Source organism: Osmerus mordax, chromosome 1 (assembly GCF_038355195.1).
Source record: "Osmerus mordax isolate fOsmMor3 chromosome 1, fOsmMor3.pri, whole genome shotgun sequence".
Taxonomy (NCBI): Eukaryota; Metazoa; Chordata; class Actinopteri; order Osmeriformes; family Osmeridae; genus Osmerus; species Osmerus mordax.
Window position 1 is genome coordinate 1,819,777 of NC_090050.1, and position 25,160 is coordinate 1,844,936.

At 43.2% G+C, this 25,160-nt stretch overlaps 2 protein-coding genes across 6 annotated transcripts in view; both read left to right on the forward strand.

Moving 5' to 3' along the window:
- Window positions 1-25,160, forward strand: part of LOC136942520 (NACHT, LRR and PYD domains-containing protein 3-like) — a 303,339-nt gene that overhangs the window by 22,375 nt on the left and 255,804 nt on the right. The gene's annotated exons all lie outside the window — the stretch shown is intronic.
- Window positions 4,693-24,591, forward strand: LOC136942568 (NLR family CARD domain-containing protein 3-like). The gene is made up of 6 exons (XM_067235544.1): window positions 4,693-4,890; window positions 5,187-6,999; window positions 7,137-7,304; window positions 8,765-8,935; window positions 16,962-17,017; window positions 23,513-24,591. The coding sequence occupies exons 1-6, from the start codon at window positions 4,710-4,712 to the stop codon at window positions 24,037-24,039; spliced, it is 2,916 nt and encodes a 971-aa protein (XP_067091645.1). The 5' UTR covers window positions 4,693-4,709; the 3' UTR covers window positions 24,040-24,591.

The following is a 25,160-nucleotide window of genomic DNA, read 5'->3' on the forward strand; positions in this document are numbered from 1 at the left end:
AATATTTGGCCTACATAGACAACGTAGGTGTCAAAAGTTTCGTCTTGGTAGTGATTGAGTTGCTTCTATTGGAATTTACGTTCTGTTGCATGGTTTAGGCTTAAGTTAAGTTTTTGTGGCGAAAAGTGAAGCTAACGGTGGCTAATTTTCTAGCCACAGTCACTGACGTTACTAACGTCACTGCGTCACTAACGTCACGAAAACATGCGTGACTACCTTTGGCAGAACATTCGTTTCGCATCTGTTAAGTTGGGGGATAGCTAGGCTAACTATAGCTTTACTGCAAGGCAGCTGCAGAAACGCCACAAGCAAAGAGGCCAGGGTGATAACTATTTACTCATTTTACTTTGTGATATGACACACAATTGTGATGTGTAATGTACAATATAAGCTGATATTATTAAGGAAGTACATCTACTTTCGGAAACAGTAGTCTACTATTTCACTGAAGTATTAGCATCATGACATTAGCCTGTGTTGACCGGGCAACACATACTACAGTGGTCTATAATGTAGCGTTATCTGTTTTCAATCGTTAAAATAAACATTCCTCACATATACATTTTCGTTGTAGGATTTATTCTGACATTAGTAAACGATTTGTTGGTGAAATTATCATTACCTGTGGTTTCAAACCAGTGTAGCTCACTGCAACGCTGTAGCTTACGCGAGACACACTACAAAAACATCTACACTACACAGCTGTTTAGGAAGTCAAACGGCGACAGAACATGTTCGGCACTCCCCTTACTTTAATCAAAAGTCTATCTACTAACCTGAACTTCATTGCCACAGCCTAAACGTTGTCAATCTGTTCATGAAAATAATTAATTTCAGCTTAAACCGTACAACGGAACGTTAAATCCAGTTCAACCAACGCAATCTCTACCAGGACGAACACAGCAGTAGTCTAGTACTGTACCGTAGTAGTACAATTTACCGGGGCAGCTTCTCCACACAGGGCTATATCGCATTTTGCGTTGTTACTGACAATGGTCGCTACCAGTGAGCTTTTTATGAATGAGCGATTTTCCACTAAATAAATGTCAAGCTTATTTACGTTTTGGGGGGCATATTTTCAGTTAGCAGATGGTACTGTTTGAATCGCGATTCCATCTTCTACTGCCGGGTAACGTTGTAGAATAATCTTCAAAGGGGGTTCTTTATTAATGAATGAATGCAATATGAGTAGGCTACATGCCTGAAAATATCACGAGAAGGGAAAAACTTAAAATGACGTTTAAGTCATAGAGATTAGGTCAATTTTTACACCGGTCTGCCAAATGTATTCGTTTTGATTCAACGATGAGGCTGCCTCTTGCAGGGGAAATGAGAAGACATCTATTTCATTCTACACTTCACTCGTATTTTCAGTTGTAAATGAGCAGCAAAAAAAAAAGTGCTTTTAAATCTATTTAATCTTTATAAATAATAAGTATGCATTTTCATATAAAATATACAGAAATCAGTTGTAAAAATGTCATTCAAAAACGAACCCCTGTGCAACCGACGCAAGCAAGCACACCCTACAATTTCCCCAGAAATTGTACCCTCTCTAGTTCTAAATACTGTAATTACAATTACATTGTTGTACTCCTGTAAACTCTATAAACATAGATAAAAATACATCCACAGAGACAAATGTCATACGTTACTGATCCATCAAGGTTTTCGTAGAGGAAGTGAGGTAGTGCTCAGTACAGCTGATGGTGCAGTATGATGGAGTGGAGCTTGTTGTAAGAGGAAGTGAGGTAGTGCTCAGTACAGCTGATGGAGCAGTATGATGGAGGGGAGCTTGTTGTAAGAGGAAGTGAGGTAGTGCTCAGTACAGCTGATGGTGCAGTATGATGGAGTGGAGCTTGTTGTAAGAGGAAGTGAGGTAGTGCTCAGTACAGCTGATGGTGCAGTAAGATGGAGTGGAGCTTGTTGTCTTCTCTGTTGTCTTCTGTTGTCTTATGTCAGTATGAGGTAAATGACTGAGGTACTGAATACATTTTAACTGAGTTGTTTACATCATAGTGGTGTGTTCTTAATGAGGGTATAAAGTTAGTTTTCCTTCCTCTCTTGAGGTAACAGTCTAATAGGGTTGGATTCTAACTGGTGTTTGTTTACAGGTCTACAGGTCTGGCTTCAAAATCCTTCTAATCTGACCCTGAGGAGAGAAGTTCTGACTTTGAGAGAGAGGAGGGGGTCCCTGCCTCTAAAATGAGTATCTCTGGGAAGAGAGAGGAGGGAGGCACTGCCTCTAAAACTAGTCTCTCTGGGGAACATGACATGGACACCAAAGCTAAGAGGTGAGAAGATGAGAATCCATACCTGTTCATGACTATTCTCCTTCTCAGAGCTCAGCAGTGATATTATGACATCATCATTAGTCAGAATAAATGAGAGACTGAAGGTCTGTCTCTGTTGTGTTGAAGCCCAATCCAGCAGAGACCAGCCTCACCTGTACCCAGCTGTGTGTCCATGAAGAGTGACAGGTCTATGGATCCACCTATCATGTTCAGTGATGGAGGAGGGCCTTCTAATGAGGAAGGGTATGTACTGACCTCTGCTGGTGTTCACTGTTATGCTTCTAATAAGGAAGGGTATGTGGTGCAATGGCGGCTGCTGGTCTTTCAAACAGGGGAAGCTCATTTTCGGCCTACATCATATACATTTTCAGTTCACTGGCTAGTTCACCCCTACGACACTAGCCTAGCCTACTGTATGAATGAATGAACGAACGATCTAACCAAAAAATATTTAAACCCAAAGGAAATATGGGAATTAGGTTCAACTGAAACAAGGAATGTGATGCATAATTGTATGAAATGTATGATGAAAATTGGCTAGCAATTTCGCCAAGCAAATACCAAGAAACAGGTTGCAGCCGTTTGTCTTTCAACTACAGTTGCAAAATCTGTGACGGGACTGAGCTTGAATAGCTTCGGCGACTTTTTATAGTACAAAATCGCTGTCAATCAAAAGGAGATGCAGTCTTTCGACAGACCCTCCAATCATCACGCGGAAGCCCAGCGTCCAGGCCAGCCCACTCCTCCATTCACCCCCAGAGACGCTGAGCGTCCAGGGTGGGACATAATCTCAGCATTTATACAATGACCGTATAGTTTCGAAGCACTGAAAAAAACTGTTCAAAGCAGCCACATTGAAGTCCATGGAAGCTGAGCTTCAACAGGGAAATGCACTGTGACGCTACAGGAATGTATGAGAAGGAAATCAGTCAGTCGACCTGCTAATATATGTAGCTGATTCTGAAAGAACTTGTCTTCGATATGAACGTGTTCTAACGCATTTAAAATGTTAACACAATAGTAAATATTTGACCATGAACTTTTTGAAATGTTAGGGGAAGCTGAGCTTCCCTTGCAGTCTTAAAGAAATTGCCACTGATGTGGTGGTATATAAGGTGACAAATAATCTCAAGTTTAAAGTAGTCATTAAATTCAGGATTATTGTGACATTTATAACATCATCTAAATGAAGAATCAAACTCATAGCCTGGCTGATGTTCAGACCATGCGGTAGAGGTACACAGTGAGTGGGAGCTGTTATTAAATATTATTTCATTAACATGTGTTGTTAGTCTTCTATTTATGTATCTATGGTTTAACCACTAGACCACCATCAGACACATCAACACCTTTGCCCTCCTTGTTGTGTTTGATCAGTGAGAGACAGGACCACAACCTACCAGTCCACTGTGCTGCTTTAATGTTGAACTTTACCTGACATTAACACAGAGACACAACCACAACACAACCACAACAAACTACCCTGAAACAAATGCAATTATGCAAGCCATACCATACTACCATTATGTCATTCCATGTCGGTGCAGACATGTTATTCAAAGCTGCTCTCTCTAATTCAGTAGAGACTAGAGCGAACTCCAGGATAAGCCTGTGAGTTACTTCTCCACCTTAAAAGACTTGACATTTATTGTAATGTTGTTATAATAGCTTTACATACACATAATAGAGATCAGTGCAGCTCTAGTGGAAGTTTGACAACAATAACCTCCCTACACACACACACACACACACACACACACATAGCATGAGAGTCAGTGTCCAGCCCTGCAGGTACCAGGCCAGGTATGAGCACAGACCGGGCGGGACTCAGCCCACTTAGGCTGGTTGAGACCAGAAGGTCTTAAACTCCTGGGTGGAGGAGTGCTGCAGTGTCTAAAGCAGGCTGCTAGCAAACATGCAGCCCTGTGTGAGGTGGACCCTGATGTCATTCTTCAGTGTCAGGTTGAAACACAACACACTTGTTTACCTGGGGGTGACAGTGCTCCTATCTTTGATGATTGTATTAAAGGAATAGTGCCTTGTAGTGGTATAGAAGATGGTTTACTTGGTAGTGATGGTATCACTCTTATACAGTGTGTCTGTGTGTATGCATGAGTGGATACAGTTAAGTTTACCACTCATGCCTAGTACACGTGGTTCATGTAGTTAAGTAATGTCATCTCTTGTTCTCAGAGATCAACAGGAGAAGTCTGAGTCAGACCAGAGTCACCATGAGGACTTGTCCTCCATATTCACAGTGAGTTTTGTGTTCATCTAAAGTACAAACAAGACAGAATCATTTTAATCATATTGTTCTACTGGGACTAGAGTTGCTGGTTTGTCTAATATCTTCCCTCTCTGTTTCAGGTGCTTGAGGAGGCTGTCATCAGGTTTGTGAAGAAAGAGCTGAAGGGGATGAAGAGGATTCTGAGTTCAGATTTCCCAGAAGGCTTAGAGAGTCAGAGGGAGGACCAGGAAGTGGTGGACCCTGAATATCAGAAGCAGGAGAGCAGTGCCAGAGAGGGAGCTCTGAAGATCACACTGCACGTACTGAGGAACATGAACCAGAAGGAGCTGGCTGACACTCTGGAGAAAAGTAAGAGACTCCATATTTAGTCTTAGTTGACCGATTAATAATACATGATGAAGGTTAGATATACAAAGAAAGTTATGACACTCAGAGTAGCCCAATATTGTGTAGATCTTCCTATGACTTTGTACTATGTGTGAGTGTACTAAACTGTTTCATTATTGTGTACCTGATAAATGATCATAGATTTGAAATATGTTTTGAATTGAATGTAGAGGAAACATTGTCAGTTCATAATCTGTGAATAATCCAAACTATGTTTAACAAAAACACACAATTAACATGTGTTGTTTTTTGTTTAGATGAGCGTGCTGAGATTTGTCGACAGAAACTCAAATCTGAACTAAAGAAGAAGTTTGAAACTGTGTTTGAGGGCATATTGAAACAAGGAAATCCAACTCTTCTCAATAAGATCTACACAGATCTCTACATTACAGAGGGTGAGAGTGGAGAGGTCAATAATGAACATGAGGTGAGACAGATTGAGACAGCATCCAGGAAATCAGCAAGAACAGAAACAGCCATCACATGCAACAACATCTTTAAACCCTCAGCTGGACGAGATACACCTATCAGAATTGTTCTGACAAAAGGAGTTGCTGGCATTGGAAAAACTGTCTCTGTACAGAAGTTCGTCACAGACTGGGCTGAGGGACTAGCCAATCAGGAAATCCAGTTCATCTTTCCTCTCCCGTTTCGAGAGCTGAATTTGTTGGATGGAGAAGAGTTCAGTCTGAAGGAGCTTGTCCATCACTTCTTCTCGGAAACCAGAGAATCAGAAATCTCCAACTACGACAAGTACAAAGTTCTGTTTGTCTTTGACGGTCTGGATGAGTGTCGACTGCCCTTAGCCTTCAAAAAGAACAAGAGCTGGTGTGATGTCACAGAGTCCACCTCAGTGGATGTGCTGCTGACCAACCTGATCAGAGGAAAGCTTCTTCCCTCTGCTCTCATCTGGATAACCACTCGACCTGCAGCAGCCAATAAGATCCCTTCTGAGTGTGTTGACCTGGTGACGGAGGTACGAGGGTTCAATGACCCACAGAAGGATGAGTACATCATGAAGAGATGCAGTGATGAGATCCTGGCCAAGAGAATCATCTCACACATCAAGACATCAAGGATCCTCTACATCATGTGCCACATACCAGTCTTCTCTTGGATTACTGTTACAGTCCTTGAACAAATGCTGAGAACAGAGAAGAAAGAGAAGATGCCCAAGACCCTGACTGAGATGTACACAACCTTCCTGGTGTTACAGATCAAACAGAAGAAGGTGAAGTATGCTGGGAAAACTGAGACCGATCTACACTGGGATGAAGACAGCATTCAGAGTATTCTGTCACTGGGAAAACTGGCCTTCCACCAGCTGGAGAAAGGCAACCTGATTTTCTATGAGAAAGATCTGACAGAGTGTGGCATTGATGTCTGTGATGCCTCAGTGTACTCAGGAGTGTTCACACAGATCTTCAGAGAGGATGGTAAAGTCTTCCAGGAGAAGGTGTTCTGCTTTGTCCATCTGAGCTTTCAGGAGTTTCTGGCTGCTGTGTTTGTGTTTCTCTCATTCATCAACCACAAGCAGAATCTGATGTCTGAGACTCCATCAGCTTCCAGTTCCAAAAAAGTGTTGACTCTTTTCAGAGAGAAACGAGAAAACCGATTCTACAAGAGTGCTGTGGACAAGGCCTTGCAGAGTAAGAATGGACAACTGGACCTTTTCCTCCGCTTCCTCCTGGGCCTCTCAATGGAGTCCAATCAGACTCACTTACGAGGCCTACTGACTCAGAAAAGTAACAAGACAGAGAGCCATGAGAAAACAGTCAAGTACATCAAGAAGAAGATCAGAAAGAATCCATCTCCAGAGAGATGCATGAATCTGTTCCACTGTCTGAATGAACTGAACGACCATTCTCTGGTGGAGGAGATCCAACACTACCTGAGCTCAGGAAGTCTCTCCAGTGAGAAGAAGCTCTCATCTACCCAGTGGTCAGCTCTGGTCTTTGTGTTGCTGACTTCAGAAGAGAAGATGGACGTGTTTGACCTGAAGATATACTCCAGATCAGAGGAAGGTCTTCTGAGGCTGCTGCCAGTGGGCAAAAACTCCAAAACTGCTCTGTATGTATAAGGCATTTTAATAATTTAAATAACAATACAACTTAGCTCATATTGTGATGTCATATTTAGTTATCGTATGATCCTATCACACAAACTATGACTCTGATAATGTCTCATGTTCTCCTTATGTCATGTAGGCTGAATGACTGTAACCTCTCAGAAGGGTGCTGTGAAGCGCTGGCCTCAGCTCTCCCCTCCTCAGATCTGACAGAGCTGGACTTGAGTAACAACAACCTGGGGGATTCAGGCATGAAGCTGCTCTCTGCTGGACTGGGGAATCCACTCTGCAAACTGCAGACACTAAGGTCTGTATTCATGTTCTACATGAAACAATGGTAAAGTTATAATCACATAATGTATTTGTATGGTTGATTTAGACCACAGAGTTGCACTCATGGCTTGATCAAAGAGAGAACTGGAGGGACTATCATCTGCAGCACCTTTATAGACTCTGTAATCTAAATCAGTAGCACACATAATATCACTTTCCAATTGTGGATGTGTGTGTCTTTGTGATTGTTGTGATGTTATAATTTTGTATTTTTTTAAAACATTTTATGAATGTTGGGGTCACTAGGAAAAGGCATTTGAAGTTGGAAAAAACAACTATTTGGGGGTTTTCTCTGCTGTTTAATATAATAGCGTAAGACAGACAAACAGAGCGCTCTGTAACAGACAAACAGAGCGCTCCGATCTACTGGAGGACGTAACGTTGTTCAGATACCTGATGCCACAACATATCTGGTTTTATAAACTCCCTATACAACAATCAATCAATCAATCAATATAAAGTCACATTCTCCTAAGACAATACAGAGGAAACAACACAGACTCAGAACATGATGTCCAAAAGCTCATTCCCCCCAGGTGATAAGAACTCTCATACTGCATTTCTCCAAGTCAGGATAATTAAATACAAACAATGAACTTTTTCACAATGGATTGTACACTACAAAAGTTCTCTACAGTCAAAGATCAAACAGCTACTTTATTGGCACCTTACTGTATGTCTCCAACTGACCCTTACAAGAACTTCCCCTCAGTCATAAATATCTTAAGCCACCCAGACTTCATGTCTCCGAATGACCCCCCTGGTCAAACTAATCTCCATTGTAAAACTTGAAAAATAAACCCATGTATTCAAACTAAAAACAAGTGTACCAATTTTTCTTTAAGTTTTAATACAATTTAGATTAAATTCAGGAATTATTTTGAATACATTATAAATTTTCATTTTTCACTTTTATATTTGTTTTCAGTTACACATTTCATCTAATTTTTTTACGGCTTCAAATCTTTTTTTCAGCTTCAGGGGGAGTTCACGTGGTCGTGAACATTGCTTTCTGCAATGGTGGATCCATATGATCCATTTTCTTCCTCTCAGACTGCTTAAGAATAGGGTGCGCCTGCAATGACCTTGTCTACTTGAACCTGTCTTGAATTCGTCGGATTACGTGATCTAGAATTGGCGTTTATGGAATCGCTATAACCCCGACTGATTTGTGAGGTTCATTCAAATCAGGTTTGGGACTTTAATCATTGTTTTTTGTGGGCTTTATGGAACAGGCCTCAGGTCCTGAGGTTCCATAGAACTACTACCAGCCAAACTGAACACAAACAAAACCTTCCTGAACTGGGGGAAAGGTCACTCTGTCTAATGAGGGGAGGTGCAGCTATGACAGCACCTGCCAAATGAACCCCTCTGTGCTGACTCACTCTGGAGGCCCAGATGGATTCTGTCACAATATTGATCCTCTTTCTACAGGCTGTCAGGCTGTCTGGTCACAGAGGAAGGCTGTGCTTCTCTGGCCTCAGCTCTGAGGTCCAACCCCTTCCACCTGAGGGAACTGGACCTGAGCTACAATCATCCAGGAAAAGGATTGAAGCTGCTCTCTGCTGGACTGGAAGATCCACACTGCAGACTGAAGAAACTCAAGTAAGGAGATGTTTGTTTTTTATATACCTCTTTATGTAATGTTGCTTAACACTGAATATATCTAATTACGTTAATAGGCCTTGCATTTCATGATACAATTAAAAACTGCATGTTTACTACACAATCTACAATATGGTTAAACTATGATTGTAGCCACAATCAGTATTTCCAGAAAGCGGGTTTAGTGAAAACAGTTTTTACACCCTGAGATGAGGGAAACTTTGGATTTTTAGCTCCAGAAAGAGAGGTAACTAAAACCAGACGTTGTAAAATGTAGCTCAGCTCAAACCTAGGTCCTAGTGTAGGTTTGAATGTAGCTAGGGACTTCAACAAGAAAAGAAAAATTGCATTAATTTGAGCACAACATTTTTGAGCTTCATGTAATATAAACATTAGGTCGGACACATATTGTTATATTTGCCAAATGTATTTAACTACAAATATTATTAGATTTACTTGATTTCAGTTTTGCCCCCCTATTTTGATGATCTGAAACGCAAGTATCAAAACGCAAAGCGCATGTAACTTTTTGGGCGGGACTCCGGCTCGGTTGCTATTTTGCCGGCGGGATAAATGACTTTGCGCCTGGCGTAAATCTAAAATGGGTAGGTCCGAAGTAGCTACATTACTAATGGGTGTGGTTTGGGCATAACGTGCAATAAACCAATTAGAGCGTCATCTCACATTCCCTTTAAGAGCAGCGCTTGTTCCATGGCGGATTGCTATTATAACGGCGGATTTGCCAGGCGCACGCCAGGAGCGGTTCACAGCCAAGGAGGCCGACGTTCTAGTCAGGGCCATAACAGATAGATAAGTGACATTGTATGGGAAAGGCAGAGCAGTTTTCTCATTGCACTAAATTGCCCGCTCATGCTGCTCATTCAAATTCTTAGGCTGGGTTGCACCAACAAGGATTAACTCTTAAACTAGGTTTAAACCAAGTGTGTCTTTTAATCCAGTTGCACCAAACTTTAAACCTAGTTTAACCTTAGTTTACAATTAATCCTGGGTAAATCTAACCCTTTGGCAATCTCTGTTTAATTTCCATTTAAATCTAGATTAAATTTAAATCTGTTGCACCAGTCATTTTAAACCTAGTCTAAACCTGGATTAGCAGTTATATTTAAACCACCCCTGGAGGAGGTTTATCTCAGTTTTATTGACAACATGGCTGCATATCTTCGCTGGATGGGGTTAGAGGAAAGAGTTCCTCGCAGGAAAGTTAGAGATAGGTTAAACCCAATTGAATTCTATGACAACAGCGAGTTTTCACAGCGGTACAGATTTACAAAGGAGTCTGTCATATACCTGAATGGGAAGGTTGGACCAGCAATCAAGCATGGAAGTGAGAGGAATTTTGCTGTGCCACCGCTTCTCCAGCTCCTAGTAGCTTTGCGATTTTATGCTACAGGGTGTTTTCAGATGGTTGATGGGGATCTTTTCGGAGTTCATAAATCCACAGTCTGCAGAATTGTCAGCAGAGTGTCCAAGGCAATTGCAAGTTTAAAGGCTCAGTACATTCACTTTGAACCAAGGAGAGAGACAACAGCTGGATTTTATGGGAGAGCAGGTTCTCCAGGAGTAATTGGGGCTATCGACTGCACCCACATTCCCATTACCAACCCAGGTGGTGGGAATGGGGAACTGTTTCGGAATCGAAAGGGCTACTGCTCAATTAATGTCCAAGTTGTGTGTGATGATCAGGCCCAGATCACACACGTTGTTGCAAGATGGCCAGGATCCACACATGACAGCCGAATCTTTGACAACAGTCAACTTTGTGCACTGCTGGAGAGAGGGGAGATCCGTGGACACCTAGTGGGGGACAATGGCTATGCATGTCGCCCATACCTGATGACTCCACTTTTGAACCCTCAGACCCAGGCAGAAAAAAACTACAACTACTCTCACATTCAAACAAGAGGGGTAATAGAGAGAGTGTTTGGGGTGTGGAAGCGGAGATTTCCATGTATACAGGAGGGACTCCGCACAAAATTGGACACTACCCTGACCATCATTGTTGCAGTAGCTGTTTTGTACAACTTTGGGAAGAGAGTAGGAGATGAGCTACCCGAGGAGGATGAGCACCCACTTGAGGATGATCTGGAAGATGCTCAAGTGCAGAATGCTGCAAACGCAAATGGCAATGCTGTCAGGAGAACACTGATTGAAAACCACTTTGCAGCGTAATTAAGGTCAGTATTGGCAGAATATTGTTATATTTTGATTGATATGTGCACTTATACAATAGATGACCTTAACCCATACTTATTAACTAATGTGCTTCTTACTTTCTCATCCATACAGGGAGGAACTAATAAGAACAGCAAGACAAGGGGACTGCCAATTTGATTGAAAAAAACATTTTACTCCAATAAATACATTACACAATTTCAGTTTCAGAATTCATTCAAAAATCTTTCTATTTCTTGTGACTGGCTTAGATCCAGTAGCCTCTGCTTCTGAAGAGTTAGGACCTCTTTCTGTAGCAACAGGACATATTTTTTAATTTTTGCATTTTCAATGTCGAGCATGCATCTCTCCTTCTCTAATGTGAGAAGCTCCTGGTGAGAGCTAAGCTTAGGGTGCTTGGCAGGTGGTTTCACAGGTGATGCTGCTGCTTCGATGTTTCCATGAGGCTCCACTTGCTCCAGTACGATGATAGTGTCAGCTAGACAAAACAAAAAAAACATAAACACATTAGGAGGCTACCTACAACTGTATATGCACAATGTACTTTACTCTTGAGGTCTCTTGAGGTCCAATGACATAGGAAATAACTAATTTAATAAATTACCGTAGGCTACTAAAGAGAACATGGAACTGTTATTTCTGTAGTATGATGTGCTATTCAATTTGAAAATGATTAACATCTGAGGGGTATGTACAGTAATACATAGGCTCTAACAAATGCTTGGTAGGCAAAATTATAGCCTTATTTCATCATTTTTGTTACGTTATTGCTGAAACCAACGGCGTTGGAGTTCGTAGTTACTTACTTGCAGCTTATGTGGCTGTACTGTCATCTAATGCGCCGTCATCGTCGTAGGGGTTGGGGAGGGGGGAAATCTGCTGCGGGATCATATCAATGATCTTCTTTGACAGAGGATCCGTAGCATTGGTCGGTGGTCTTCCGCCGGTTTGAAATTGGCTACGCCTCTCTTCTGCCGCATCTTTTTTTGCTTTAGCTTTAAGATTTTTCCAGCAGGCTTTCAGTTGTGCCCTGTCCCTCGTCTCTTTGATTCCGGTAGAGCCATTAAAGCGGTCAGCTAACTGGACCCAGCTCCTCTCCTTCTTCTCTAAAGTACTGCTGTCAGTCCTTTTATCTTCTATCGTTACCCCAAACTCCTCCATTAACTCGGTCACCAACATCTTTTCAAATGTTGAAAAGTTAGAACCTCTTTGACGTGCCATAGCCTACTGTAATAGTTAGCTAACGTTAGCTGGCTAAAGTGATGGGGTTGATTACAGTAGCTATCTTAGCCGCTGTAGTGGTAGCTAGGTATAAACGGTAACTAACGGTATCGATAACGGCATTTATTCAAAAAGCTCTAGTTTAAGAAAAAGAGCGCATGCATTCATCAGTTAGGCTTTAAATGAATGCATGAACTCTTTTAGTTCTGTATTTGTTGAACATACATTGTGAATTTGTTTACATTTCGTCGGAATCCATCATGGCAGACATTGAACATAAACTAATCCTGTTTTAAACCTTGTTTAAACTAGTTTAACTAATCCAGGGTTAAAATTAAGATGTGCAACACATCTCTGATTAATTATAAACCAGTTTAAACATAGATTTACTAACCCTAGATTAACTCTAAACATGGATTAATTTAATCCATGTTGGTGCAACCCAGTCTTAGTCTTTATTTTTATATAGCCTACCCTATATTTTATTTCTTAAATTGTTTAGTTCTTGGAATTAGTTTAACTATTGTACTTTTTTACTTAATTTAAGGCCTGTATATGTTTATTGTTTGCACCTTCCTGCCACAGTAAATTCCGTGTTTGTGTAACATAGGCTACATGGCGAATAAACCGAATTCTGATTCTGATGGAGATGGGAGAAGAAACCCACCCAAATTAGCTTCGGTTAAACAGGGAGTCAGGTGGCTGAGCGGTGAGGGAATCGGGCTAGTAATCCAAAGGTTGCCAGTTCGATTCCCGGTCATGCCAACTGACGTTGTGTCCTTGGGCAAGAGCGTCTGCTAAATGACTAAATATAAATGTAAAATGTAAACAGGCGTGGGAGAAAATTGTCACAATTGTTACAAATCATGTTCACATACATAGAGATTTCTCATGAAAATCTTTTTATGAACATCGAAGAAATGTAACACGCCATAAATCAAAACAATGTAACGTACCTTCGCAGAAAGAAGACCCTGGCCTTGCCAGCAGTGTGCACGGACCAAGCTTGTGCCCTTAAAATAGCATCTGAATAATGCACCATTGACTTTAGACCACGTTTTTCCTGGTCAGTGGCGGAATTGTTTTTCGGAAACTGCAAAATAGCACTAGGGAACGTTTGCGCCGGAACACGCCTCCTTTTTCGCTGAACCGCCCACTTGTTTCCTCTCTTATTTAAGTGTAACATTACCATAGGTAGCACTTTCAGTGTTTCAGAGTTACACAAACGTTCACACTTCATATGGGCTTTATGCTCTTCTAACCCATCATCGGCATCGTCCTCAGGGTCAGCCCCAGCTACCAGCAACATGCTGAAAGAGTACCTTGGAAGGGATTCTCCTCCTCCAAGTTCGAACAGGTCCACCCAGCCCGAAAGTCCATGTTGGGTGGCTGGAATGCTGGTAGCTTCCAAGGTACTCTTTCAGCATGTTGACATGGCAAAGACGTGAGGAGCGCCTGCACTCTGGGATTTTAACCATGTAGTTGGTTTCACTAATGCGCTTCTCCACAGTGTACGGTCCGGAGAACTGGGCCGACAAGGATGAACCAGGCATCGGCAACAAAACTAACACCTGATCACCAGGCACAAACCCCCGGCTCACAGTCTTCTTATCATACCTTATTTTCATCCGTTTCTGGGCAGCTAAGAGGGACTCCCCTGCCAATGCGCACGCGTCATGCAGTCTCTCATGAGTCTTGGACACGTAATCCAACACGTTTCTCACAGTACAGACCGAGTTAGGACCCAACATTTGGTCCTTCATTACTTTTAAAGGACCTCTCACAGTATGTCCGAAAACAAGGTCAGCCGGACTGAACCCTAACGATTCTTGTACTGTTTCTCTTATCGCGAACAACACAAATGGAACCCCTTCATCCCAGTCTGACTTTGTTGCTAAACAATATTTCCTAAGCATCCCCTTCAAAGTCTGGTGCCATCTCTCCAATGCACCCTGGCTCTCGGGATGATACGCACTGGAGGTTTGATGGCTAGTGTTTGCATCACAGAGGCAAACAGTTTTGACGTTAAGTTGGATCCTTGATCCGATTGTAATGTCTTGGGTAGGCCAAACGTAGTGAAAAACTTAATCAATACCTTAATCACTGCTTTAGCGGTGATGGTACGGAGAGGGATTGCCTCTGGGTACCTCGTAGTACAGCACATGATGGTTAATAAAAACTGGTTGCCTGACTTCGTTTTCGGTAGTGGGCCAACACAGTCTATGATCACCCCTTCGAAAGGCCACCCACCACCGGTATCGGGTAGAGAGGAGCACGGGGAATTGCCTGATTTGGCTTTCCCATCAGTTGACACACATGACATGTTTTGCAGTACTTAACTACATCAGTTTTTAAGTCAGGCCAGAACAAAATGCCTAAGGACACGATCGTACGTCTTTGTGATTCCCAAGTGTCCTGCCCATGCAAGTCATGTGCAAGCGACAACACCTGTTATCGAAACTGAGTAGGTAGGACGACCTGATAAACAGAATCCCATCCTTCATCTGTATCATTTCCTCATCAAAACCACTTTTTCTAAGAAGTAGGTGGTTTTCGCATCGCTGGCTGTACCTGCTGAATCTATTGAAGCAAAACACTTCCGAAGACTTTCGTATTTTTGTTGGCTGTCGATCACCCCTGCAGGTGTGACGGTGTCCAACAAACTACTCAACTCCTCATCGCAAACACTTGGTTTGAGATCCGTTCTAGGTGGTGTGAGCGACTCCGCCTGAGACACAGTAACTGGACTCTTTTCGGATGTGTATAACGGAGAAAGATCGAAGATCTCTCCCGTCTTAACCCTTGTGTTATCTTCGGGTCATTCTGACCCATCAGTCATTGTGACCCACCGTCGTATTGCGACAAATTTACCGCATACAAAAACAAAGTGAAGCATTTTCTTTTAACCGTTGGGCTGTCTCAGACCCCCCACATTGCAAAGGTTAAAAGAGAAAAAAAAAATTGTATTGGGTAAAATTGGGTAAACACAACGATGGTTTGTTATGAACCTTTGGGTCATGTGACCCGAAGGCAGCACAAGGGTTAAGCTGGAAACACTAGAAGGCTTATATTCGGATCTGAATCCAAGTAAGTGGGATCAGGTTTGTCTAACACCTCCATTACGTGGGATTACTCTACCCCCAGCAAGATCGTTACCTAATAACAGAGACACACCTTTGACTGGCAATTTGGGCACCACCCCAACACGGAAACGGCCAGACACCAAACCTGATGACAGGTAAACCCAATGCAGAGGTACTGAAACTGTACCCATTTTGATTCCGGTTAGCAAAACATGAGACCCACAATACGATTTGGAAGATCGGTGTAGAACGTCAGACAACATTATAGTTTGTGCTGCTCCTGTGTCACGTAGTACCTGTATTGGCTGACAGTTGGCGTTTCCTTCACTTAGGGAAACCCAACCGCTAGAAATGAATGGGCTATACCCACAATCAAGCTGGGGGACATAACAATTTTACATTTACATTTAGTCATTTAGCAGACGCTCTTATCCAGAGCGACTTACAGTAAGTACAGGGACATTCCCCCGAGGCAAGTAGGGTGAAGTGCCTTGCCCAAGGACACAACGTCAGTTGGCATGACTGGGAATCGAACTGGCAACCTTCGGATTACTAGTCCGACTCCCTCACCGCTCAGCCACCTGACTGCTCATTTTCAGCTGCTATTATGTGCGTTTTGTGCCCATAGGATTGTTAAATTTCTTCTTCACCTGTAGTAAGATGTGTGGTTAAATGTCAAATTAAAGGTCCCATGACATGAAAACTTCACTTTAGGAGGTTATCTAACATTATTATGAGTTCCCCTAGCCTGCCTTCGGTCCACCAGTGGCTAGAAATTTCGATAGGTGTAAACCGAGCCCTGGGTATTTTTCTGCGCCTTTGAGAAAATGAGAGCTCAAACGTTCGGTTTTGAAAATCATTATAATATTGTGACGTCACAATAGGGAAGGTTACCTCCCCTTTCTCTGCTTTGCCCACCCAGAGAATCTGGCCCGCCCATAAGAAACTGAGCTATGACCGTGCGAGTGCCATATCGGTTTTTCCTCGAGACATCATGGCTTGCAAACAAAAGAAGCATAACAGTTGCTCAGTGTTTGGATGTACAAATGAAAACAAAAGTATTTTTACAATTCCTTCATCCGAGCCTCTGAAGAACCAATGTCTTAATTGTATTTTCTCTGGAAATGCGCCGACACAACTTCCCAAAGTTTTGTATGTTGCTTTACTGTATATGGTTACCTAGCTTGCTACGCATAGAATGTGGCTGTAACATTAGCTCTGCAGCTAACAGCTCAGTTACTGTCGCTAATGTAAAGGTAGATAGCATCAAGTATGTGTGTGAATACACACGCTGTAACGCGAGTGTTGTACACTTCTTTGTTATTTGGATAATCGTTCTGCTGTTGGTGTTATGGCGCGTGCGATATCCGCCTTTCCCCTCATTGAAATGACTATGAGTGTGCACCTCTGCAAACCTGCTTTCTGACCTCTTATGATGAGAGAAACAACATGTTTACTTAGAAATTCAGTTTCTTAGTCACTTATCAACAGGTGGTGTATTTTAATCATTCCTTTGCTTATCCCTACAGTGTGGATCATGGTGGAGAGTGCTGGATCAAACCTGGCCTTGTGAAGGCCTGGAAATGTGAGTATTGACTGCTACTTGGTTCTAGTACACAAGGTCATACAAGGGACAATACCATTAGTAACTTGGACACTGTCAAAAATGGACACACACACAAACACACATTGTAAACACTACTTTTAGAAGCAGTAATTTAACACAATTACCCACATCAATACTGTATGTACGTCTGTGTGTGCTATGTCCCCTCCCTTCACCCTCCCTCCTCTCTCCTCTCCTCCTCTTTCCCCTCCCGTTCCTTGTCCCCTCCTCTCTCCTCCTCTCTCCTCTCCTCCTCCCCTCCTTTCTCCTCTCCCCTGTCCCCTCCCTTCTCTCCTACACCTCTCCCTTCTCCCCTCCCCTATTCCCCTCCTCCCTCCCTTCCCCTCACATCTCCTCTTTTCTCATTTCATCTCCTCTTCTCCACTCCCCTCCCCTGTCTCCTCCTGTCCTCCCCTCCTCTGCTCCTCCTTTCCTCTCCTGCCTTCGTCTCCTCCTCCCCGCTCCCCACCCTTCCCTTCTCCCCTCCTCCCTCCCTTACCCTCACATCTCCTCTCTTCTCCTTTCATCTCCTCTTCTCCACTCCACTCGCCTCCCCTGTCTCCTCCACCCCTCCTTTCATCCCCTCTCCTCCTTCCCTCCTTCTCCTCTTCTCTTCTCCTCCTGTCCTCCACCCCTATCTTCTCCTCCCTCTCCTCTTCTCTCCACCCCTCTCTTCCCCCCTCTGAATGGATGGATAGTTGAGAGAGAGAAGGATGAAAGAGGAGGAGTGGAGGAAGGAGGAGAGAAGGGTGGGATAGAGAGAGAAAGAAAAGGGGGGATGGAATGGGATGTGGAGGGAACATGAGGAGGATAGAAAGATGGAGGGATAGGGGGGCAGATCCCTCCCTCTCCTCTCTATGAGAGGCCATCTAGTGTAAAACTACTGAAACACATTCACCCATCACTATTTGGGTGTGCTTTGCCTTCGGCAAGGGCACAACCTTTGTTCTCTCACATATATATTAAACTTATTTCCTTTTGCCCCCCTAAGCATCCGTCAATATTTGGACTACATAGACAACATTGATGTCAAAAGTTTCGTCTTGGTAGCGATTGAGTTGCTTGTATTTTTATTTACGTTCCGTTGCACGGTTAAAGTTGAAATTATGTTTTTGTGGCGAAAAGTGAAGCTAATGGTGGTTAACTTGCTAGCCACAGTCACTGACGCTACTAAAGTCACTAACGTCACGAAAACTTGTGCCGTTAGGACCCAACATATCGTATAGCATGACTACCTCTAGCAGAACATTAGTTTAGTAGCTCGTTAACTTCTGGGAGATAGCTAAGCTAACTGCTTTACTGCAAGGCAGCTGCAGAAACGCCACAAGCAAAGAGGCCAGGGTGATAACTATTTACTCATTTTACTTTGTGATATGAAACACAATTGTGTTTCATATCACATATCATTTCGTACAATATAAGCTGATATTATTAAGGAAGTACATCTACTTTCGTAAACAGTAGTCTACTATTTCACTGAAGCATTAGCATCATGACATTAGCCTCTGTTGCCCGGGCAACACATACTACAGCGGTCTATGATGCATCTGTTTTCAATCGTTAAAAATAAACATTCCTCACATATACATTTTCGTTGTAGGATTTATTATGACATTAGATTACAAGTAAACGATTTGTTGGTGAAATTATCATTACTAGTATCTATGGTTTCAAACCAGTGTAGCTCACTGTAACGCTGTAGCCTACGTGAGACACACTAGTAGCTAACAAAAACATCTCCACAGTTGTTTAGGAAGTCAAACTATCTGACTACTAACCTGAACTTCATTGCCACAGCCTAAACTTTGTCAATCTGTTCATGAAAATAATTAATTTCAGCCTAAACCATACAACGAAACATTAAATTCGACCAACGCAATCGCTACCAAGACGAACACAGCAGTAGTCTAGTACTGTACTGTAGTAGTACAATTTACCGGGGCAGCTTCTCCACACAGGGCTATATCGCATTTTGCGTTGTTACTGACAATGATCGCTACCAGTGAGCTTTTTATGAATGAGCGATTTTCGCCTAAATAAATGGCAAACTTATTTACGTTTTTGGGGGCATATTTTCAGTTAGCAGATGGTACTGTTTGAATCGCGATTCCATCTTCTACTGCCGGTAACGTCGTTGTTAGAATAAGCTTCAAAGGGGTTCTTTATTAATGAATGAATGCAATATGAGTAGGCTAAATGCCTGAAAATATCACGAGAAGGGAAAAACTTAAAAGGACGTTGAAGTCATAGAAATTAGGTCAATTTTTACACCGGTCTGCCAAATGTATTCGTTTTGATTCAACTATGAGGCTGCTAGTGCTAGTTCCCTCTTGCAGGGGAAATGAGAAGACAACTATTTCATTCTACACTTCACTATTAATATTTTGAGTTGTAAATGAGCAGCACAAAAATTATGCTTTTAAATCTATGTAATCTTTATAAATAATAAGTAGGCTATGCGTTTTTATATAAAATATACAGAAATATCAGTTGTAAAAATGTAATTAAAAAACGGACTCCTCTGCAACCGATGCAAGCAAGCACACCCTACAATTTCCCCAGAAATTGTATCCTCTCCAGTATATTGATGTAATGCCAATACATCCTGAATTAACACATTAAAACAAGTCATTTAAATGAGCAATTCATTCATTTGGAAGAGAGAGTAAGAGTATTTGGACTGACTGGATGTGAATGAGTGTTTCATGGGGTAGCACAAGTGATGAGTGTGTGTATGAGCAAGTGTTTCAGTAGTTTTGCCCTAGATAGCCTCTCATAGATCCCACCCTCTCCCTCACCACTCCCCTCTCCTCCTGTCCTCCCCTCCTTCCTCCTCCACTCCTTCTCCCCCCGCTCCCCTCTCCTCCTGTATTGACCTCCTCTCCTTCTCTGTCCTCCTGTCCTCTCCTTTCCTCCTCTCTGCTCCTCCTCTCTCCTCCTCTCCTTTACTCCTGCTCTGTTCTTCTGTCCTCTCTTCCTCCCAGTAGCTGGTGTGTGTGTTTCCTCTCCCCCTCACCCCTCGCTCCCTCTCCTCGCCACTGCCCTACCCTCTCCTCTCGTCATGTCCTCTCCTCTTTTCCCCTCCTCCACTCCCCTCTCCCTTCCACCTCTCTAATCTCCCAGTTCCTCATCTCCTTTCATCCCCTATCCTCTTGTCCTCCCCTCCTCTCCTTTTCTCTCATCTCTTCCTCCCTGCTCCCCCCTCCCCTCTTCTCTCCTCGTCTCCCCCTCTCCTTTCTCATTTCCTTTCCTTATCTCCTCCCTTTCCCTCGCCTCCTCCTCCATTCTTCCTTCTAAATTCTTCTCCTCCTTTCGTCTCTCCGTCTCTCTTCTCCTCTCTCCCCCTCCCCTGCCTCCTCCACCCCCCCTTCTCTCCTCCCCTCTCCTCCTCCCCTCTCCACCATTCATTGAGATTATGGGATGGAGATCCAGAGAGAGAAAAGGGAGGAGAGAGGGGAGACCATGGGAACAAAGTGGTTGTAGAGGAACACAGGATGGATAGTTGAGAGAGAAAGGAGGATGAGGAGAGAAAAGTAAAGAGTAGAGAGGGGTGGATAGAGAGACAAAGAAAAGAGGGAATGAAATCAAATGTGAAGGGAACAGGAGGAGGATAGAAAGATGGAGTGATCAGAATCAGAATCAGAATCAGAATCAGAATCAGAATCAGAAAGGGATTTATTCGCCATGAAAGTTTGCACAGACAAGGAATTTGCTTTGGCAGGAAGGTGCATACAATAAACATATACCTAAAATTTAAATATGTGGACTAACTATACTAAGGGTACATAAACTAGCAGTACTAAGTGGGATAAATATAAGTTGCCGTAAATTACAATATAAAAATAAAAAAATACAAATATTACAAAAAATACAAATGTACAAGATACCATGTTGTGGTGCAGTGCAAAAGCAGTGTGTTTTAAGCAATAAGTCATTTGAGTCAGTGTGGTCCCTTGGCCTTGTTGAAGAGGCCAAGGGAGTGATGGGGGCATATCAGCGGTATACATACTGTATATATATGTGTATATATATATCTTCTTATATACATATAAGGAGATGAAGGATGATGGATTTGGAAGGAGAGAGGTAGCATTACTTTATTACTTTATTTTTTATTTCGTCATGTATACAGATACTAGGAATTGGATTTGGTATTCTCCATGCAGGCTATAGCATCACAAATAGAACAACAAGACAAAACAGAACAACAATACAAGGACAGATAGTACCAGTATGAGCAAAATAATAAATAAGAATGGAGGTAGTGCAACAATAGTAATGTTAAATAAAGTTAAATAAAGTGCCATAAAGTTAATGTGTAGGAGCTATTTAGGAGGGCTATTGCTTTGGGGGGAAAACTGTTGAGGTGACGTGATGTTTTGGTCATGATGGCCCTGTATCGCCGTCCAGAGGGGAGACGGTTAAAGAGACAGTTGGCAGGATGTGAGAGGTCTGCCTTGATCTTCATTGCTTTCCTGAGGGATCTGGAGCTGTGAAGGTCCTTGATGGAGGGAAGGGGGCAGCCGATGATGCGCTCTGCTGCCCGTACGACTCTTTGGAGCCTGGCCTTAGAGCGGGCAGAGGCAGAGTCATACCAGACCGAGTGAGAGGATGTAAGCACACTCTCAATGATAGCCCTGTAAAACTGCACCATGATGGGGGGGCTGACCTGTAGTCCTCTCAGCTGCCGGAGGAAGAACAGGCGCTGCTGACCTTTCTTCACTAATTGAGTGATGTTATTGTCCCATTTTAGTGTGTTGTTGATGGTTGTGCGTAGGAATTTGAAATGCTCTACTACAGTGACAGATGAGTTGTTGATGACAAGTGGAGGATGTGTCGGAACCTTTTTACAGAAGTCCACAATCACCTCCACTGAGCTCTAGGTTGCTGACTGCACACCAGGGGCCTCATGTATAAAGGATTGCGCAGCTTTCATACCAGAAGATGGCGTACGGCCAAAACTCGAAAAGTACCTACGCACAGAAATATTCACATGTATAAAACCGGTCGTACGCCAGGTCCTGCGCACCTTTCCTTTATAAATCACAATCAACGTGAGATTGACCGCACGTGAACGAGCCACTGACCCTGCCACTGACCCCGCCTTGCCTCCTCCCATAAATGAATATGCAGATGGACTATAAATGCGCTCCTCAGGTCATTTCTTTGTCTGAATTACCGTATTTCTTCGAATAAACGCAGCCCCAAAAATAAACGTTAAACGCCGTGGCGTTTATTCTAAGAAATACGGTGACTGTGAGATCGAGGTTCTGACAACAGAGGTGGAGGCGAGAAAATGTGTCCTGTTTGGCAGCCTGTCATCAGGTATTAGCGACAAAAGAAGGTCGGCAGAGTGGAAAACTGTCACTATTTGCGCCCTTTCTTGTTTTTAACCTGTAGCACTTTGAGATTTAGCTAAATGTAAAGTGCATTACAAGTAAAATCATTATTATTATTATAGGGCCATGAATGCTGTGGGTTCAGAGAACCGGACCATGACAGAAATTAAGAAGAAATGGTCCGATGTGAAACTTTAAATAAAGAAACGAGTGGTGGCGCATCGTAACAGCATGGCAGCTATAGGGTTTCTACATGCATTTCCTGAGTGATTTTGTCGTTCGTTTGACACCCTAAAGTTTAACAGAAGTTATTAAGTGGTGGCGGATTAAACAGAAGGCTATATAGCATTTCCCGTTTTGGGTTTTGGCATTTTGATGTGATCATCCACATTAATGATCAAACTTTTATTACCGTAGGTAGCCCAAATATGTTTTTTGAATAACTAACGTTATGCCTTTGTATGACAGAAACTGTAGTGGAAACTTTATTTTGTAATGTTTGGTGAGTTTCGGCACTTTTCAGTTAGAATTCGCCACGTTACAGAGCCAGACAAGACTTTGCGGCCGGTCCGCACATTCTCACGTCTGTTCAAAACTTTCCGTGACGGCCCGCACATTCTCACGTCAAGTAAATCTTTATACATCACAAAGTGTGCGTGAAAAACAGCGTACGCAAGCTTTTTGTGCGTACGCAACATTTATACACGAGGCCCCAGGCCTCCACTTGCTATGGAGGAGGATGGGAAGGATGGTGTTAAAGGCAAAATTATAATCCTCAAACGGAACCCTGTTTCGATTGTCCAGGTGTTGTAGAATATAGTGAAGGGCTATGTTGATTCCATCGTCTACTGAGCGGTTGTGAGCATGTGAGGGAGGGAGAACAGAATGAGAAAGGAAGAGAGGGAGAGTGGAAGAGAGGAATGGAGGGAGGGACAGAGAGCAGGGTAGAGAGGTTGGAAGAGAGAGAGTGAGAGAGAGAGAGAGAGAGAGAGAGAGAGAGAGAGAGAGAGAGAGAGAGAGAGAGAGAGAGAGAGAGAGAGAGAGAGAGAGAGAGAGAGAGAGAGAGAGAGAGAGAGACATTCTAATGTGAATGATGATGATCCGTAATATATTGTGTCTTGGTCTCCCCCATCAGATGCCTGTGAGCTCACACTGGACCCAAACACAGCACAGAGAAACCTCTCTCTGTCTGAGGAGAACAGAAAGGTGACATGCAGGATAAAGATGCAGCCGTATCCTGATCACCCAGAGAGATTTGAGGACTGTTACCAGGTGCTGTGTAGAGAAGGTCTGTCTGGGCGCTGTTACTGGGAGGCGGAGTGGAGTGGAGGAGGGGTTTCTATAGCAGTGACATATAAAGGAATCAGAAAGAGAGGAGGGGGTGATGACTGTATGTTTGGACACAATAACAAGTCCTGGAGTCTGGAGTGTGGTGATAACAGTTACTCTGCCTGGCACAATAAGAAGATCACTGACATACCTGCCCCCCCCTCCAGCTCCCACAGAGTAGGAGCGTATCTGGACTGGCCGGCCGGCACTCTGTCCTTCTACACAGTCTCCTCTGACACACTGACCCACCTGCACACATTCCACAGCACATTCACTGAGCCCCTCTATCCTGGGTTCTGGGTTTATACTGACTCCTCAGTGTCCCTGTGTTAGGTAGAATCGCCCACACACACTCTCACACACTGTGCTCACATAGATGTTATTGAAGATTGAATTGTATACAGTTGTAATTGATATCCCAGAGTGTTTGTAAATATTGGTGTGTGTAGAATGTTTGTTGTTTTCATTGTTGACAAACAACAATCCTGTCTTTGATCTCAGTTCCACTGAATGTGATAAACTAAATAGTGTCTTAATACTATAAATAAGGAGAAACAAAGATGTTTTATACAGGATGATAGACATGATGTGTGTTCGTTGGTGACCCAGTGGCCTTAGACACACAATTACATGCATGCATACACTGGAAACACTACATTTAGGACCAGTAATATGACAGTATTACCCACTTGAATATACACTGTGTGTGTGTCTATTGTGATCCCCTCCCTCCCTTGGCCTGCCCCCCCTCCCCTCCCCCACACTGCCTGCCTACTCTCTCCCCCCACCTCCTCTCCCACACCCTCCATAAAAACTCCTTTAAAATGTGTGTCTGAGCGAGGAGGAGTTTGTCAGACTGTTGTTTTGCACGATATGTTGCAGTTTAGTCCAATTCACAAATTGAACTATTGTAATATTACGTATTAAAGGCATTTCATACTTGCCTTGAGCAGTGATTCTGCTTTTTTTCTACAACATGGGTACATCAAGTTTTGATGGTGGTTGAGTCCGAGTAAGTATTATATACCTGAGTAAGTATTGAAAAATAGGTCCTAGCGATTGTAAACAAAATGACTGTGTTGATGTGTCCATGTGTTGATTGGCTGATGAGCTTCAACAGAGCAATAGTCTGGTGTGTTTGATACGTCCTCCTGTAGGGAGAAAGGGGGCAGCATCAACATCCAGACATGATTCCATACTGGGGAGTGGAGGGTTGGGGTGGCACAGGGGGACTTTTCTGGGCATCAGGGCCAGGAGTAGGGTGGAGGTCAGGGGGAGGGAGGGGAGGACTGGGCTCTCAGAGGAGGGGGAGGGAGGGGAGGAGGGAGGGGAGGACTGGGCTCTTAGAGGACAGAGGGAGGGGAGGACTGGGCTCTCAGAGGAGGAAAGGAGGGGGGGGAGGGAGGGGAGGACTGGGCTTTCAGAGGAGGAGGGGGGGAGGGAGGGGAGGACTG